Here is a 14,665-nt window from a genome sequence, read left to right as displayed (position 1 = left end):
CACACCTCCTGTCTGGACACAGGCCCCGCCGCCGGAACTACATTTCCCAGCGTGCCTCGCGGAGGGCGGGCGGGCCGGCCGGGTGGTGTGCGGCACCGGGCCGGGCTCAGCGGGGCGGTTGCTTCTGACGGGCAGCGGGCGACGTGGCCATGGGGCGCTTCGTGGGGTTTCCTCTCCTCCCGGCCGCCGCCATCCTCCTCCTCCTGCTGCCCCGCTGCGCCGTCGCCGCCTCCCTCCTGCTGCGCGGCCGACCGGCGGAGGGCAACGACAGGCCCATCATCGGTAAGGGGAGATGCGGTGGGCGGTCGCTCAGCTCCCGGCGGCCGCTCCCCGGGGGTTACCGGCGGGCCGGGGGCTGCCTCCCGCCCTGCCCTCGCTGTCCTAGGGGAGGGAGCGGCTCCTGCGACCGAGGTGAAGCCTTGCCGCGCTCTGTGTGGAGTGGAAGGTCTCCCGGAGCCTAGGTTTGGTTAAAGTTCGTGTAAATCGCCTTACGCTCTATGTACTTTGTTTAAAAATCTTAAAATAACCCTAAACTACTGAAGAGAAGTTGTAGTGCTAAATAGTTAAAGCAGGGAAGTTGAGTCTTAGTCAGATAATGCCTGTTTATTTAGTACCTTGTGACTAGGCGTCGTAATTTATGCCCCATTGTCTCAGTGTTTGTAATTCCTTCAGGCAGTAAATATAACACCTTAACCTGGCAGGTGGGAAACTGGAATTTATTTTATTTTTTTTTTTTCTGTGTGTGGCATTTGCTATTTGCATAGTGTAATTTTCTTTCCTGGACCCTTCAGGGATATTGTCACAGGAATGTCACTTCGAGAAGTTCCACAAATTTGGAAGTTCTTACATTGCAGCTTCGTATGTGAAGTTTTTGGAATCCGCTGGAGCCCGAGTTGTGCCAATAAGGTAGATTTTTTATATTGTTACAAGTGGGCAGTTGTTTAACATAAAGGTATCGTCTTAGAGGAGCAGAAAGCAGCTGTGCTGCTTTTCTGAGTGTCCGGAGCTCCTCAAAGACAATTTAAAGATTCCACAATTTGCAAGCTGTTTTAGAAATCAGAATAAAACCAGACCGGAACATGTAATTTTAAATATTTCTTCTTATAATAACCTTTATTTGAAAAATGCTATTTTTTTTAACCTGTAAAATTACCCTCCATAATTTGCATCTGTGGTTTTTGAAGTTAGCTATATTCAGTCTAGTTAACAGTGCCCCACAAACACACACTGATATCTAGATACATATGCACTTACTATCTTTCGTCACATTGTATGGTCCCAGAATTGCAGTAGTGGAGGAGGGGCATTAGTAGTCCTTGAAGAAATCAAAGTCCGGTTCTGCTCAAGCTGTGGGTTACTAACTCCATGTGTTGTTGTATTTTGGTTGTTGGGCAAAAAGTAGCAGAGTAGGAAACGGAACTGACAATTCTTCATAGCCAACAGTTAGCTATATAATAGTAAATGCACTGAAATCAGATGTTAAAATGATGATTGTCAGAAGTTAAAAACGATCCTAATGCTGCTGCAAAAGATCACAGTAGAATGTATCTACACAGTCCAATAAGAGCACTAGTTAAGTGCCTGAATTAGAAGCCAGCCTTCCTCATGTAGCTGGTGGAGCTTTCAGAGTAATCCCTAACCAGAAGCTTCGTTAATGGGTGGAGGCTTCCAATTCTGGCAGCTAAGTTAGATGCAGCAAAGTTGGATGCTTTGAGGGTACCCACTGTATCAGTTCTGCAGGAGTGTAGCCGTCATACTGGTTTGCTGATGGTTTGCTGATGCTGAGGTTTTTCCTCATCTTTCCACCTCTCAACCATATCTTTGCTGAAGAATGGGTGTGACCCACTGTTTGCAGCTCTGCCCTTCTTGGAGTCAATTGGAAACCGGAGTTGCCGGTCTGCAGGAAGTAATAACCATGCCATTCGTGTAAATGTTAAATTTAACAAGTGTCTGCAAAGGGGTCTCGGAGTACCTAACCCTGAACTGTACCTGATAGGGTTCTGTTTTCGATCTTGTGGATCCTCAGTTTCTACTGAGCTGTTTCAGGTGAAATGTTTCATTTGATTTGAGACTACTTTGTTCTATTTAAAACATGCTTTCTACGTATTTTCTGTGTCACATGTTTCTACTCAATAATGATAATATTTTTGTGGTTAAATATGTATATTTCATATGTGTTGTGTAACTATTTTCTTGATGTTTCAGATTAAATCTTTCAGATGAAGAATATGATAAAATATTCCACTCTATTAATGGGTAAGTTTTGAGCTCTGCTTTTCTGTTGAAAGATGTGATAGTTCTGGTTTTGAACTCTGCCTATTCTCAAGAACACTGTCTTTCTACTTTCTTGAGAGATTGTGCTGAGGACTGTAGACATGTAAATACGTTCTAAGACGGAGCGCACTCTGTTTCATCCGATGTCGGTCTGCTGCCTTTTCTTCCTTGAGGAGCATGTGTCAGATAATATGCAACAGTGCCAAGACTCATCTTGGCATTCTCTTGTGCTTGCCTGCAGGCAGACAGAAGTGGCATTATAGTGGTTAACAATTTGACATGCGAAATAGCCCACTTCCTCTTTGTTAATTTTTTTGTCTTCCTCATTTGAGTGATCACCTTAATTTTGGTGTTAGTAGCACTTGCTGAGTGTCTCATCCCTGTTCCTACCCTTTCTTCCCACTTCCAGTCCTCTTTATTTCTCCTCTATCACAAAAGTTTCTAATTTCCAGTCTCGTCTACCCTTTTCTCTTTGGGTAAGCACTCTCTTGCTACTTGAGTGGCCCATCTTGCCTGTCATGTTTCTGTGGCTTAGTTTTTTGTTAGACAAATATTCAAACTTCTCAGCTGACCTATGGCAACTGTCCCCCCATCTTTTCTTCCCACATTTTAAATGTGGGATAATGTGATCTAATTTAACACATTTTAATTGTGGCCTAAGGAAAGTCAAAACCTTTTATGTTTGCCTTGTACTAAAAATGCACTTTAGAAGAGTTAAATCTGCTGATGCTACACTTCACAGCATTGTAATACAAGCCCGTAGCACATGACTGGGCAACTTGTAGTCATGAGATGAGCATCTTAGACCATGAATATTTTTATGAAGCTTATGCATGTACTAGAATGTTAATCATCATATGTAGAACTTGCAGATTTAGACCTGTGGCTGTCTGGGGAGAGCATTACCCTCTTATGTTCCACAGCATCCACTGAGATATGGGCCTTTACACTCTTGCCGTATAAGCAACTATAAAACAGTGACACTTTCTCCCCTGTGGCACCTCACGTTAGAGACAAAATGAATCATTTAATCCCTTTCTCATGGCTGCCAGCCTCTTTGGTTGCCAGAAGCACTTTCATCAGTGAGGTCTCCCGTTCTTTATACATCACCACCTACCTCAATGCAGAAGAGGGTGTTAGGCAAGTAGATCCAGTTCCTTTATCCTTCTGTCTCTGTAGGGACTGTCAGTTGGATTTCTGCTATGTAGGTGTGTAAGGATGGTCTATACTTCCTCTTGTTGCCCTCCACTGTCAGCTAGTGGCTTCTACAGTATAACTGTGTGTAAATAACAAGCAAGATCTGTGGAAGGACAACCTTGCCAGTCTGTGGAAACTTAGAATACAAAAGAAATACATTGATCTTTCATGTTGTAAGACCTTAGCTCCAGGTTCTTTGCAGTTGGAAATTATTTATTGTTAAATGACACCTTCTTAAAGTGATCAAATTTACTATAGTAGAGACAGAATTTTATGAATATAGCAATGTACTCCTGAGGTAGCTTTTGAAATTCACAGTGAATGTCAACAGCTCTGTAGTTGCATTTCAATCTGCTTATGGCAATGTCAAGCCATTTTCATTGCTACTTAATGGGTTACTTCCTTTTTGCATTACCAGAAATGAAAATTGTTTTTCCTAATTAGTATTGGCCAGTTTTTGGTTTGAACAAAAGGAAAGGGTAAAGTGAATTTTCCAGCACTTCCAGGTAAGGATCATCTTATTTGTCTAACTAGATCTCTGTAGAAATCTATAGTCTGGCCTGTTTTGAAAATACCTTCAGCTGTATTCATTTTCTATATCGGCACTGGAGAGTAATCAGATTTGTATTTTTGAGAATACTGCTCTACTTTTCCACCAAATACTTAGTGGCTTTTGCATGATCCTGTGTATCATTCACCTTATGATAAACCTGGGCACAAGGGTTTAAACCCACACTCGCTCTGCAAATGCTTGGGATCATTTGAGATGTTAGTTGTCTCTAGCTGCTTTTTAGTATCTCCCTTATACAAGTTGCCATTTCCAGAGCACAGAAATGTAGAGGAAATCCTTCAGCTGTTTTGGTAAAAAAATCAGGAACTGATAGATGTGACTTGAGTAAATCTAATTGAGGTTCTGCTGCAGTGGGTTAGGGAGTGCTCACACATTCAGTTCTGTTGGTTCTGTGGATCATACTCCAGTTAGAGCTAGAAGAGACTTCCTTTATTTCATGTTACTGTCTCTAATGGTACTTGATTACTTTCCATGTCAACCCATGTACATGTGAAATCTCTGCTAGACTGTACTGAGTCTTTTGTGGTGTTTGGGGAGCCACACAGAGAATTGCCATTGCTGTTTGGTTTTTTTTTTTGTGGTGGAAAAAGAGTGGGCACTATTTCTTTGAAACTGTCTCTGAGATTGCTTTGTCTCCTTCATCTATATTGGATCCTGTGTAATCAAAGGTTACGGCCAAACGTACGTTTTTTTTCCCCTTTTAATGAGCACTTTTTGATCTGTGTTGTCTACATGAAGGTCACTCTACCAGGGACACAGTTCTTTTCTGAAACTGAACAGGATGAATTAAGATTGAGGCTGGGATTTTAAAGTTGTAGGGAGAGCCAGCTTAGAGTCAGGACAGGATTTGAGAGAGTCATGGTAGGCAACCCTTTTGTACCTCAGCTGAAATTTGTATGTTTTGTGTATTTTCTGTTTACTCTCCTCTTCCTTGCATTGCACTAATCTCAGTCACTGGTCTGTCATAATAACCATTCTTCGGTAGAAGAACAGTAAGATTTAAGTGTCTAAGTCTTTAACTGAATCATATCCTAAATTCTGTCTGCATGTGCACTGACTGTCTAAATTAATTCTAATTAATTGAATGCTCTTCAGTACAGGCAGTGGAGCCTACAGGGCTGTTCAGCCTACCTACCAGTTAGGTGTCTGCTCCAGAAAATCTGTTCAAGTCTCCTTTGACTTTTCTGACTAGATCCCTGCTGTCCATGATGGAAGCTTAGATGCCTATCTATAGATTTCTGAAATGAGTGTCTTAACTTAGACTTGAATCCTATCCTCAAAGCCACTATCAGACCTTTCTTTGTGTACATTGTCCAGGTTTTAGCCTGATCACCGTTGCTAATCAGATTCTTGGATGTTGCCTTTCAGGGTACTTTTTCCAGGAGGTGGTGTGGATCTTAAGACTTCAGAATATTCCAGGGTTGCTAAGATATTTTACCACAAGGCATTAGAGGTAATCACTAAGGAACAGTCTGTTCTTGTTATTGTCACTGTTCAGAGATCCACATGACACAGAGGCTCATATTTTCATAGTTTTCCATTGGCATCCAGTGTGTTAACTGCAAACCCTGTAATAAGTAACTCATTGCTGACTTCTGCATTAAAAAAATCATTCAATAGCTTAAGATTCAGACTTCTGACACCCTCTCCTGTTATATGTTGTGTCGTGGTCTTAAACTACCAAGTTCTTCAGGTGAGAATTCTTCTTCTGTCTTTATTTGTGGTGATTGTTAGTCTGTCGCCTTAAACCTGAATCTTGCAAAGAGTCTCTGTCTTTTTATGTGAGACATTTAATCTCCTTTGTCTCTTTGAAACTGCTCGCTGTGTGAAGTGCCGCCTATGTCTTGGTGTTTAGTACTGTGGTTTGCAGTACTGTTACGAAATTCTATTGACATTTCGCAATGATTAACTGAATTGCCTATGTCATAATTTTGTGATCGGAGAGTCAGGTTTATTAGATGATATGTGTACTTCAGGGGAGTGAGTGAAAGGCAGAAAATAATTCTCAGTTTGTCATAGGTAACCCTTACTCATAAGTCAGGCTTTTTTTCTGTGCTATTTGTGATGATTGTGTGTTTTGATTTTCATCTTTTGAGACTTAATTAGCGCTATAAAATATTGGTAGTTCTACTAATGTAAGGTAAGCTTCTCAAGAGTATATTAGCAGGTACAGAATTGACTGAATGTTATATATTTTAAAAACATATGAGAGCTCCTTTTCCCATCATTTTCAAATGTTCACAATGAGAAATGACTTGGTCTGGCTCTGCTTTTATATGAATAGAGCATGTGAAATGCTAATCCCATCCAGGTCAATAGAATTTTACAAGCTAGGCAAAAACCTAAATGAAATACTGTTTTCCAGCTTTTAAATTAATTTTTAAAATGTGATGTCTTAGGTGTTGTTTAATATATGCTGAGCCTCCAGGCTGATGTTAATTAAAAAGAAGGGAGACGGTGCACAAAATGTTTATGGTTCAGTTGTAATTGTTCTTAAACTGTAGTCTATTTTTTGCCTTCAGTGGTTTTATTCCTCACTTACGTGAAAGACAGTGGAGTTGCAAGTCCTGTGTCTAGCCATGTATGATGGGTGGTCAAGAAGACTCTGCAGTGCTATTAGTCTTCTTTCTGTAAATCTTCCATGTTTTGCTCTGAGAAGTAGTAGTTATGTGGGCTTTTATTACCATACTATTAGTGATGCAGTAGGGTAACATTTTTATTCTAAGCCTGTAATTTCAGCTTTCTCAAAAATAGCTTTTAAGTAGCAGCTCTTTGGGGTGGTGAGGGGGGTGTGGTGTGCTTTAGTATACATAACTTAAAAATGTTTAGAAGCAAGTTAAGAAAGATTACTCAGATTTCACAAAAACAGGAGTTATGAAACATCCCAGTCTCTAACGTGCACTTACTATCAGGAATAAACCATACAAAAATCCAGATCTCCACTGTTTGTATGCAGTGTGCTTAGTTAAGTGACAAGAAGCCAGTTGTGTTCTCTTTTTGCTTTCCTTTTCTGCTTTTTGCTTTCTTCTCTTCTTTTTGTAGTAACCTGCCAATTGTTATTCTTTTGAAAATGATTGTCGCTTTTTTTTTATGTTGCTTAAACTCACAATTTATCTTTCTGGAACTCCAGACCAAAGCTGCTAGTTAAACAACCATGTAAGTGTGGGACTTAAGACCATCGCCATGCTCACAATAGGATTTATGTTTTCTTAATCTGGAGAGTGGGCACAGGTATACGGACATTGCAAAGGGCCCTTGCTCTGTGATCATAACTTGTTTCATGTAAACATGTGAATTGTAATGAATAGGTTTTCCCTCAAAATGGTGACAGATTGGTTTGTGTCCCTTCTTATGATTGCCTTTTTTATAAAATGTTGCCACTTTGTGGTTTCTGTTTAGGCTGCCCTCAACATGACTGTTCTGTTCTAGAATAAGTAAAACCAATATCAACATTAGGCTTAGCTTACTGCTTCAACGGACATGTGTATATCCCCTAGCCTTCATATTTTAGGAGAAAAACTAAGGGATTCTTGTTTATTTCAATTGTAATTGAACTGTTACAGTTCCCCGGTAGCAATTTGTACCACTGTAATAGTTTTACTTCTCACCTACACAAGAGAAAGCGAAAAGAGTAGGAAGTTCTCTTCAGTCTTCTTTCTGTAAATCTTGCATACTTTTTCCTTACGTTGCTGCTTTTTATTTTTAAGGCTAACGATAAAGGAGATTATTTCCCAGTATGGGGAACATGTCTTGGACACGAGGAGCTTACGTATCTCACAAGTGGCGAAGTTTTACTTGTTAATACCAAGACGGATGGTTTTGCATTCCCTCTGAACTTCACCTCAGGTGAAAAATCCATTACATCTCCTGTCTGAGTTTTGCTGAGAGGTGTTGTGTTTTGTTCATGATAAATATGGATGTGAATGTTTGGGAGGTTTCTGGTGATTATCTTGTTGAATTTTTTCTTACTAAGTTGCCATGTCTGTTTTTATTAATTCAGCAACTCTGTCACTTCTAAAGCAGAGATGTGAGCACAAGCCATTTGAAACCAACAGCAGTCAGCAGAAAACACTGTTGTGGCTCTTTGAGTAGTTTGATAATTTGGGCCTACAAAAATAATGTGGGTTCGGGTCTCTTTTTGTTACAGTTAAACAAAATTCACAGGTCCAAAACCTATAACACTTGGAGAACAGGTGATTTTAAATTTTTCAAATTGCATCTTTGCTAATGATTAATGTTACCATTGATGTCCTGCTTCTACAGTATTGAAATCGGAGAGATCCCTTAAGATAGAGCTGTGCCACTCCGCAACACTGGTAAAATGTGGCCTCTGTTGATTCTTTATTCTTTAATTTGTGTGTAATCCATCTGCAGACCATGTAGCATTCACAAATTCTGTCATTTGTGCTCATTGTGAGTGGAAAGGTCACTGAAACGAGTGGCAAAGAATGATGCTCATTTTAGTAAGAACTTAAGTAGCAAAGTCGAGTCCTCTCTAAGTCAAGACTGGAGGACAGTGGTAATAGCACACTGAAACCTGTTGTAGTTATTTCACTGATTTTCCCTTGCAGTGTATTCTGAAATTATAAAGTTATACTACAGAAAAAAGTTTACTTTAATGCAGTATTTTATCAAATTTGTCTCCTGTTCAGTATTAGTCCATCTGTCAGCAGCTTGGGTAACGGACAGTATCCTTTTTTCATTTTTCATTGTAACAGCTGCAAAAAACAGTAGGTTGTTCAAGAATTTCCCTGATGATGTATTACATGCCTTTGCTACTGAGCCATTGACGTCAAACTTTCATGTGTGGAGCCTCTCCATGGAGGTATTTGATCATTTTATTTCCTTGAACACAAGTGCACTTGCTGTGTTAAAACTAGAAATAAATGAACAAATAACACATCTTTTTTCCCCCCCTCCTTATCACAGAATTTCACAAAGAATGAAAAGCTTCGTAATTTCTATAACGTTCTGACCACTAACACCGATGATGAAGTGGAGTTTATATCTACCATGGAAGGTAGGGAAATGCATTTCCTTTGTCAACTGTGACCGTAACAAAGTAGCTCTTCAGAGGTGGTGTGCCACTGATGTTAACTTGTATTGCAAGCTTGCTATGAGAATAGCAGGGTGAGCACCAGTCTTGTCAGTGCTCTGGCTGTGAGGAACACACTCTGTTTGCAGGGATATTTTATCTTTTGAGTACATATCTGTGAGCCTGATTACTTACTTCTCTCACCTGCTGTTCCCCTTCCAGATATGTTGTTACATTTTAGCACTGGAATATTCAAGTGCGGTGATGTGAAGTGTACAGCACTCGTCCTGTAGTGGTTTAATCCCTCTGCAGTGCAGTGTGCCTCTGTTGCACCCTCTTTTCTGTCTGTCCGCTCATGCTTGCGTTCCTGTGACGCTGTGTATCTGTTTGCTGTACGGGAAGAACAATTCAGGGTACTGAGGTAACAGCAACATCCCTCATTGCTTTATCAGCAATACTGGTAATTGCCCTCCCTCAAAAGCCTTTGCATTACTTATCTTCTGTTGCGTATGTTTTGCACCAGGCTTGCTCAGCTCAAGAAACAAGTTGGCTCTTTAGGGAGAGGTTTATCTCGATCAGTGCACTGCTAGCAGCTCTCCAGTAAGGCCCAGCTGTTGGCCCATGGGATTCTTCTGTATGGCATGCTGGCTGTCCTCCAGAAGAGAAGAATAGCAGTTTGATCAGAAAACCTGATTAGGCTAATGACAGACATCTCCCGTGCCTGCAAGCGGTTTGTCACAGAGCAGTCATCAGCTGCTATCCTCTGTAAGAGAGTTACGGACTGGCTTCCCCCTGTGTGTATCAGGCCTGGCACAGAGCAGATGGGAGCTGCCCCTGGGTTGACTGGACCTTCAAGAAGATTCTAAGACTTGGATCTGTCCCATGGAACTGCCAGGGATATCCTGTGTGGCTGTGAATGCTGTATGTTGAGTGGTGCTGGCAGTAGATAGGAAGTTTTGAGACTGATATATATGTATCATTATTTTAATATATATGTATGTTAATCCTGTGATGAATAATCAAAAAATCTTCCTGCATGGAATGAGACGTTTCTTTTACAATATCAATTTTTATTTTTTTTTTAACCTTTAGTTCTACTGTGACTTTAAGGTAGTTTCAACTTGCTGTTTAAGCTTCTGTGAAGCTGTTGATAAGTGAGGTATTTTTGTAGCTTATCCTTAGAGTTTCTTTTGCAGTAAGGCTAAGCATATAATTCTTAAGGCTTACGTGCTTTATGTTGCAGCATACAAATACCCAATTTATGGTGTCCAGTGGCATCCAGAGAAGAATCCTTTTGAGTGGAAGAATTCACCAGGCATTCCACATTCCTCATCGGCTGTAAGAGCAGCATATTACATAGCTGACTTCTTCGTTAATGAAGGTAAAAAGTTTATTATCTATAAATGTTGGTTTTTAGAGTGAAGCATTAGTGAAAATCTTTGAAGACAGGCCTGTTTTTCAGCTGTCAAAGTTCAGTACCTCTTACTCCTTTCTGAGAAGATTACTTTGCAAGCTTTATAGGCTTATAAAAAACCAAAGGATACTAGAAATAGAATGGCTTAGTAAAAGTGACATCAAAAGTCCAGGCATTCCACAAAGTCTTTTCAGTAGACAGGCTCAAAAGCCTTGTTTGTGCTGTGACTTTCTACCATTTCAAGTGATCACTGTAACATTTTAGCCTACCCTGGACAAAGACAATGAAACGAAAAACACTTCATTCATAACTCCAGAGGTTTCTTCAGTTCCAAACTCAGTTATAGTCGTTCAATGTATTCTCAGTTTTGCTTGCAAAATATATGCACCAAGATTATAAATACGGCTTGGGCAATGTATCAGTGTATCAAAGGGGTGGAATGTAGTGCCCAACAGTTATACACTATAGACAACACAAGATGTTTTCGAATTTTACAGAGCTGCTAATGTGTGTGTATAATGAGCTTGTGCATAGTACCACACAGATGAGTCACTAGCTTCTTGATCTGTTGACCTTCAGCTCTAGTAGAGGAAACTTATATCAGCCAGCTGTGTGTGTCTACCCCCCGATCTCATATACCAAATCATGAGTTGTTCTTCATTACCTCTCCAATCCACGTACAGCTGCTCCTGCTGAGTACTTCATATCATAGTGTTGCAATGAGTAATTGATGTTTTTAGCTAATGTAAGGCAGAATGTCTTCCTTAACTTTGAAAGTAAACCACAGGGTGAAAAATGTAAACTGTTTTCAGCTGGCGGAAATATACTTGTCTATGATCACTTACTAGCTATGCCATTCTACTGAAATATCATTTTCATATCCATCCGTCGTTAATTTTAAATTGTGTAGAGTTGCCAACATGATAAACCAGATGAGGACTCCGTTTTTTGTTTTTGTTTGTTTTTTTTTTTTTTGTCCTCACCAGCACGGTCAATTCTAACACTGCGACTTTCAGTAGGCAGATACTCTGATGCATTTCTTTCAATATTACAAGTACTGATGTCTCTGTTAGATGCTGCCAGTATCTCATGGATAAATATTTTTGTACAGTCTTGGCTTTAAATTAATAATTACATTTCTTCCTCTCTAGTAATAAAATACTGCTGTAACCAGCTTTTCAAGATCTATCTTCACATACTGGTTACTGTAATTCTATTTGCTATTATGCTACACAGAGTAACTTACTTTGCCAAGAAAGATGCTATTAAGGAGGAAAACAGTAAAGTGATCTGTATTTTTGCAATGTTTTACAGCCCGGAAGAGCCTGCACCGTTTCCCCAGTGAAGATGATGAAACAAAAGAATTGATTTATAATTATACTCCAGTTTATACAGGAACATTTTCTTCATTTCAGCAAATCTATTTTTTTTGATTGAATGTAATGTCAAAAGTGCAGTGTTGCTATTTATAAATTGAATTATTTGCCAGCATTGTGTAATTAAGCTGATATAGTGCACTGCATGTGACAGAAAGCCAGAACTGCTCTCTTCCTTTACAATGATTTATCCTGTGTTTCTTCTGCACTGTTGGACCATTAATACAAAAATTTACATTCAGTAATGTAATAATTGTCCCGGATCACATTTTAAGGCAAGCTACAAAAAAAATGCATTTTTCTTATAAACTTGGAAGTAATCAGGTTTTTACAAGGAAAAACACTGTATTTGTGTATTTTAAAATATGAGCGTTATCTTTGTAAAATGCTGTGGACTATGATAGCACTGGAGGCTTAGATACCTTGCTTAGTAAAATCCTATCCTTTTCAAATGATTTAACAAATGAGACTTCTGATCTTGGGTTTGTTGTAGATATGTGTATGTAACCAAGTTCTTGACAAGGACTATTTTGTCATTTGCAAAAGTTGACCAAAATAGTAAGGAGGTGTGATAGCGAAGAGACATTTTTTGCTGGAAAAGCACATGTTATATCCCATTTGTGAAGCCGTTTCTCCTGTACATTCAGTACTGTTTGGAGTGCTTATACCTTGTGATGTCTACATAAATATGAGAATGCAGTGTAAACTAGGCATGACAAATATCAGGTTAAGTAAGTCTGGAGGGCATAGTTAATTGCTGATTCCACTTTCTCTTCTTTTCAAATTCAGTTTTATATGTCCTCGAAGAATTTCTCCTGAGAGTCACTGATGTCAGCAGACAGATACAAGATGCAAATGTCCATTTCTTTGTATTGAGAAGAATGTAAACCTAATTTTTTCTTTACATAGTCTGACTTTTATTGTAGCTACAGGACAGAATTCTTGCTTTCAATCAAGAGGTAGTTTACCATTAACGTAGTAAAGACAGCAGTTTCTTTCTCTCTTGTTGGGTAGTTTAATGCAGCTAGAATTCAAACAGCAGGTGAATGTATATAAGAAGCCTATTAATGTTGACATAATGTGATAATAGCAGTTGTATTCAATACACTGTGATACCTTTTTTTTTTTTGTTTACTTTGCTGCACACTTAGTGAAAATTTTGCTCAGTGGTTTTGTGTGCTGTTCAAAACAGAACTAAGATGAGACAATCAAATACAGCTTTCCTCTATTGCACAGCTTCCAAACTCTGTCAACATCAGCAGGGATTTGGAGCTCATTGAGAATTCAGGTTTATATCACATAGAATCATAGAATGGTTAGGGTTGGAAGGGACGTTCAAAGGTCATAGTACCTTATACTCTGAAGCACTGTATCTGAATAAAACTGGTACATTTCTCAGGTGTTTCAAGTAAAAGACTCTCTAACTTGTTCTTTATAATGAAACAACTGCATAAGAGAATGTGAAACACATTCGTTAAACTATAAGGAAACATTAACTGTGACTACCAGAAAGACGCTACCAGGTAATTAGAAGCTTAAACATGTGATATTGCAGATTATTTCTACATTCACTTCAGTAAATGGAACTAGTTTTTAATATAGGTGACTTATTATATTAACTGTATTAGCTGACTCCTGAGTAGAACCAAGTGTAAAAAGAGGATTATGCTCTACAATTCCATATAAATGTGGCAGCTAAGATACTTACAAACCAACTCCAGTCTTCTACTGCTTGTTTAGGATGAGTTCTTTGGAATAGCTCTGAGAATTTGCCTAAGTAAGGAGAGCAGGATTTAGCTTTAAAAACAGGGGTCAATCTTGCAAGTGAAGTGTCTGCTAACTGCGATGGTAGTAACTAGTTCCTAAGTGTGTGACTATATGGAGTCTTGTGTTTAATATGATGAGAGAGCATTGTATTTGTTATGAATTTGTATGTGTCTTTCCTTTATATCTTTTATCTTGTAAGGCCTTATTTGCTGGTATTCATGATTTTTCTATGATAAATAAATTTTTATTGAAGCAGGTGTGTAGTTTTGTTCTCTTTTAGATACCATGGATAAAGTGTTAACAGTTGTTGCCTGTATTTCCATCTGTGACAGTCCAAATTGGGAGGCTACCGTAACCTGTGTCCACTTGGTATGGTCATGTCAGCCAGTCAGGGTCAGGATAAGAGATCCGTGGCCCAGCACAGATGTACCTACAGCATTGGTCGCTCAGACAGGGACCCACGCCCAGGGCCTGAGCTAAAATGGACTTAAGTATGGCTGCTGAGTCAAGGGGCAGAAGCTTTCAGCAAGGCTGCCCACAGCTCTTTCTCATGGAGCTTTTTCACAGCGGGCTCATCCCAGGTGCAGAGTGCCAGAGCTCGCTCGTGCACAGGCAGCCAAACCCCTGCGAAGGTGGGAAGGGGTTGCAGAACTGGTGGGTGCTCTCAGGGCTCTGAGAGCTGTAAGCAGAGCAACTGTCTGCAGTGTTCAGTGAAATGAGAACTTCTGTCTGTTCCTTATAATACCTGACATCTTCCATCAAGTTCTCCTCCAGTCAGGAGAAGGAACCCAGGACTGGCTATCACTCACCCAATAGAGGGCTTAAAAATTTGTTTTAAAGAAGTTTCAGTAGATGTCTTCTGTGTTCTAATTGATTTACAATATAGTTTTTTAATTGCTCAGACAAAACTTCTAATATAGTTTTTAGGATTAATGCTGGAGAGAGAAGAAAAGGAGCCTGTGGCCATGCTCTCAGCTTATTCAGAGTATGGCTTGTGAGCCTCATCATCCTACTTGCTGCTGTTTGGGAAA

At 39.6% G+C, this 14,665-nt stretch overlaps 1 protein-coding gene across 1 annotated transcript; it reads left to right on the top strand.

Annotated features, from left to right (window-relative positions):
- The first annotated feature begins 120 nt into the window (after positions 1 to 120).
- Positions 121 to 13,894, top strand: GGH (gamma-glutamyl hydrolase). The gene is made up of 9 exons (XM_086740866.1): positions 121 to 282; positions 792 to 906; positions 2,206 to 2,256; positions 5,411 to 5,495; positions 7,750 to 7,888; positions 8,761 to 8,867; positions 8,972 to 9,062; positions 10,321 to 10,458; positions 11,806 to 13,894. Exons 1-9 carry the CDS (start codon positions 150 to 152, stop codon positions 11,922 to 11,924), a joined length of 978 nt encoding a protein of 325 aa, XP_086596992.1. The 5' UTR covers positions 121 to 149; the 3' UTR covers positions 11,925 to 13,894.
- The last annotated feature ends 771 nt before the right edge of the window (positions 13,895 to 14,665 follow it).

The sequence above is a fragment of the Chlamydotis macqueenii genome, chromosome 2 (assembly GCF_036417535.1).
Source record: "Chlamydotis macqueenii isolate bChlMac1 chromosome 2, bChlMac1.mat, whole genome shotgun sequence".
NCBI classification, from domain to species: domain Eukaryota; kingdom Metazoa; phylum Chordata; class Aves; order Otidiformes; family Otididae; genus Chlamydotis; species Chlamydotis macqueenii.
This window is presented reverse-complemented; position numbering and strand designations above follow the sequence as displayed.

Coding starts and splice junctions, on each gene's coding strand:
- GGH (XM_086740866.1), top strand. CDS start 150: ATGGGGCGCTTCGTGGGGTTTCCTCTCCTCCCGGCCGCCGCCATCCTC. Junction 907..2,205: donor GCCCGAGTTGTGCCAATAAG/GTAGATTTTTTA, acceptor TTGATGTTTCAG/ATTAAATCTTTCAGATGAAG. Junction 5,496..7,749: donor TTTACCACAAGGCATTAGAG/GTAATCACTAAG, acceptor TTTATTTTTAAG/GCTAACGATAAAGGAGATTA.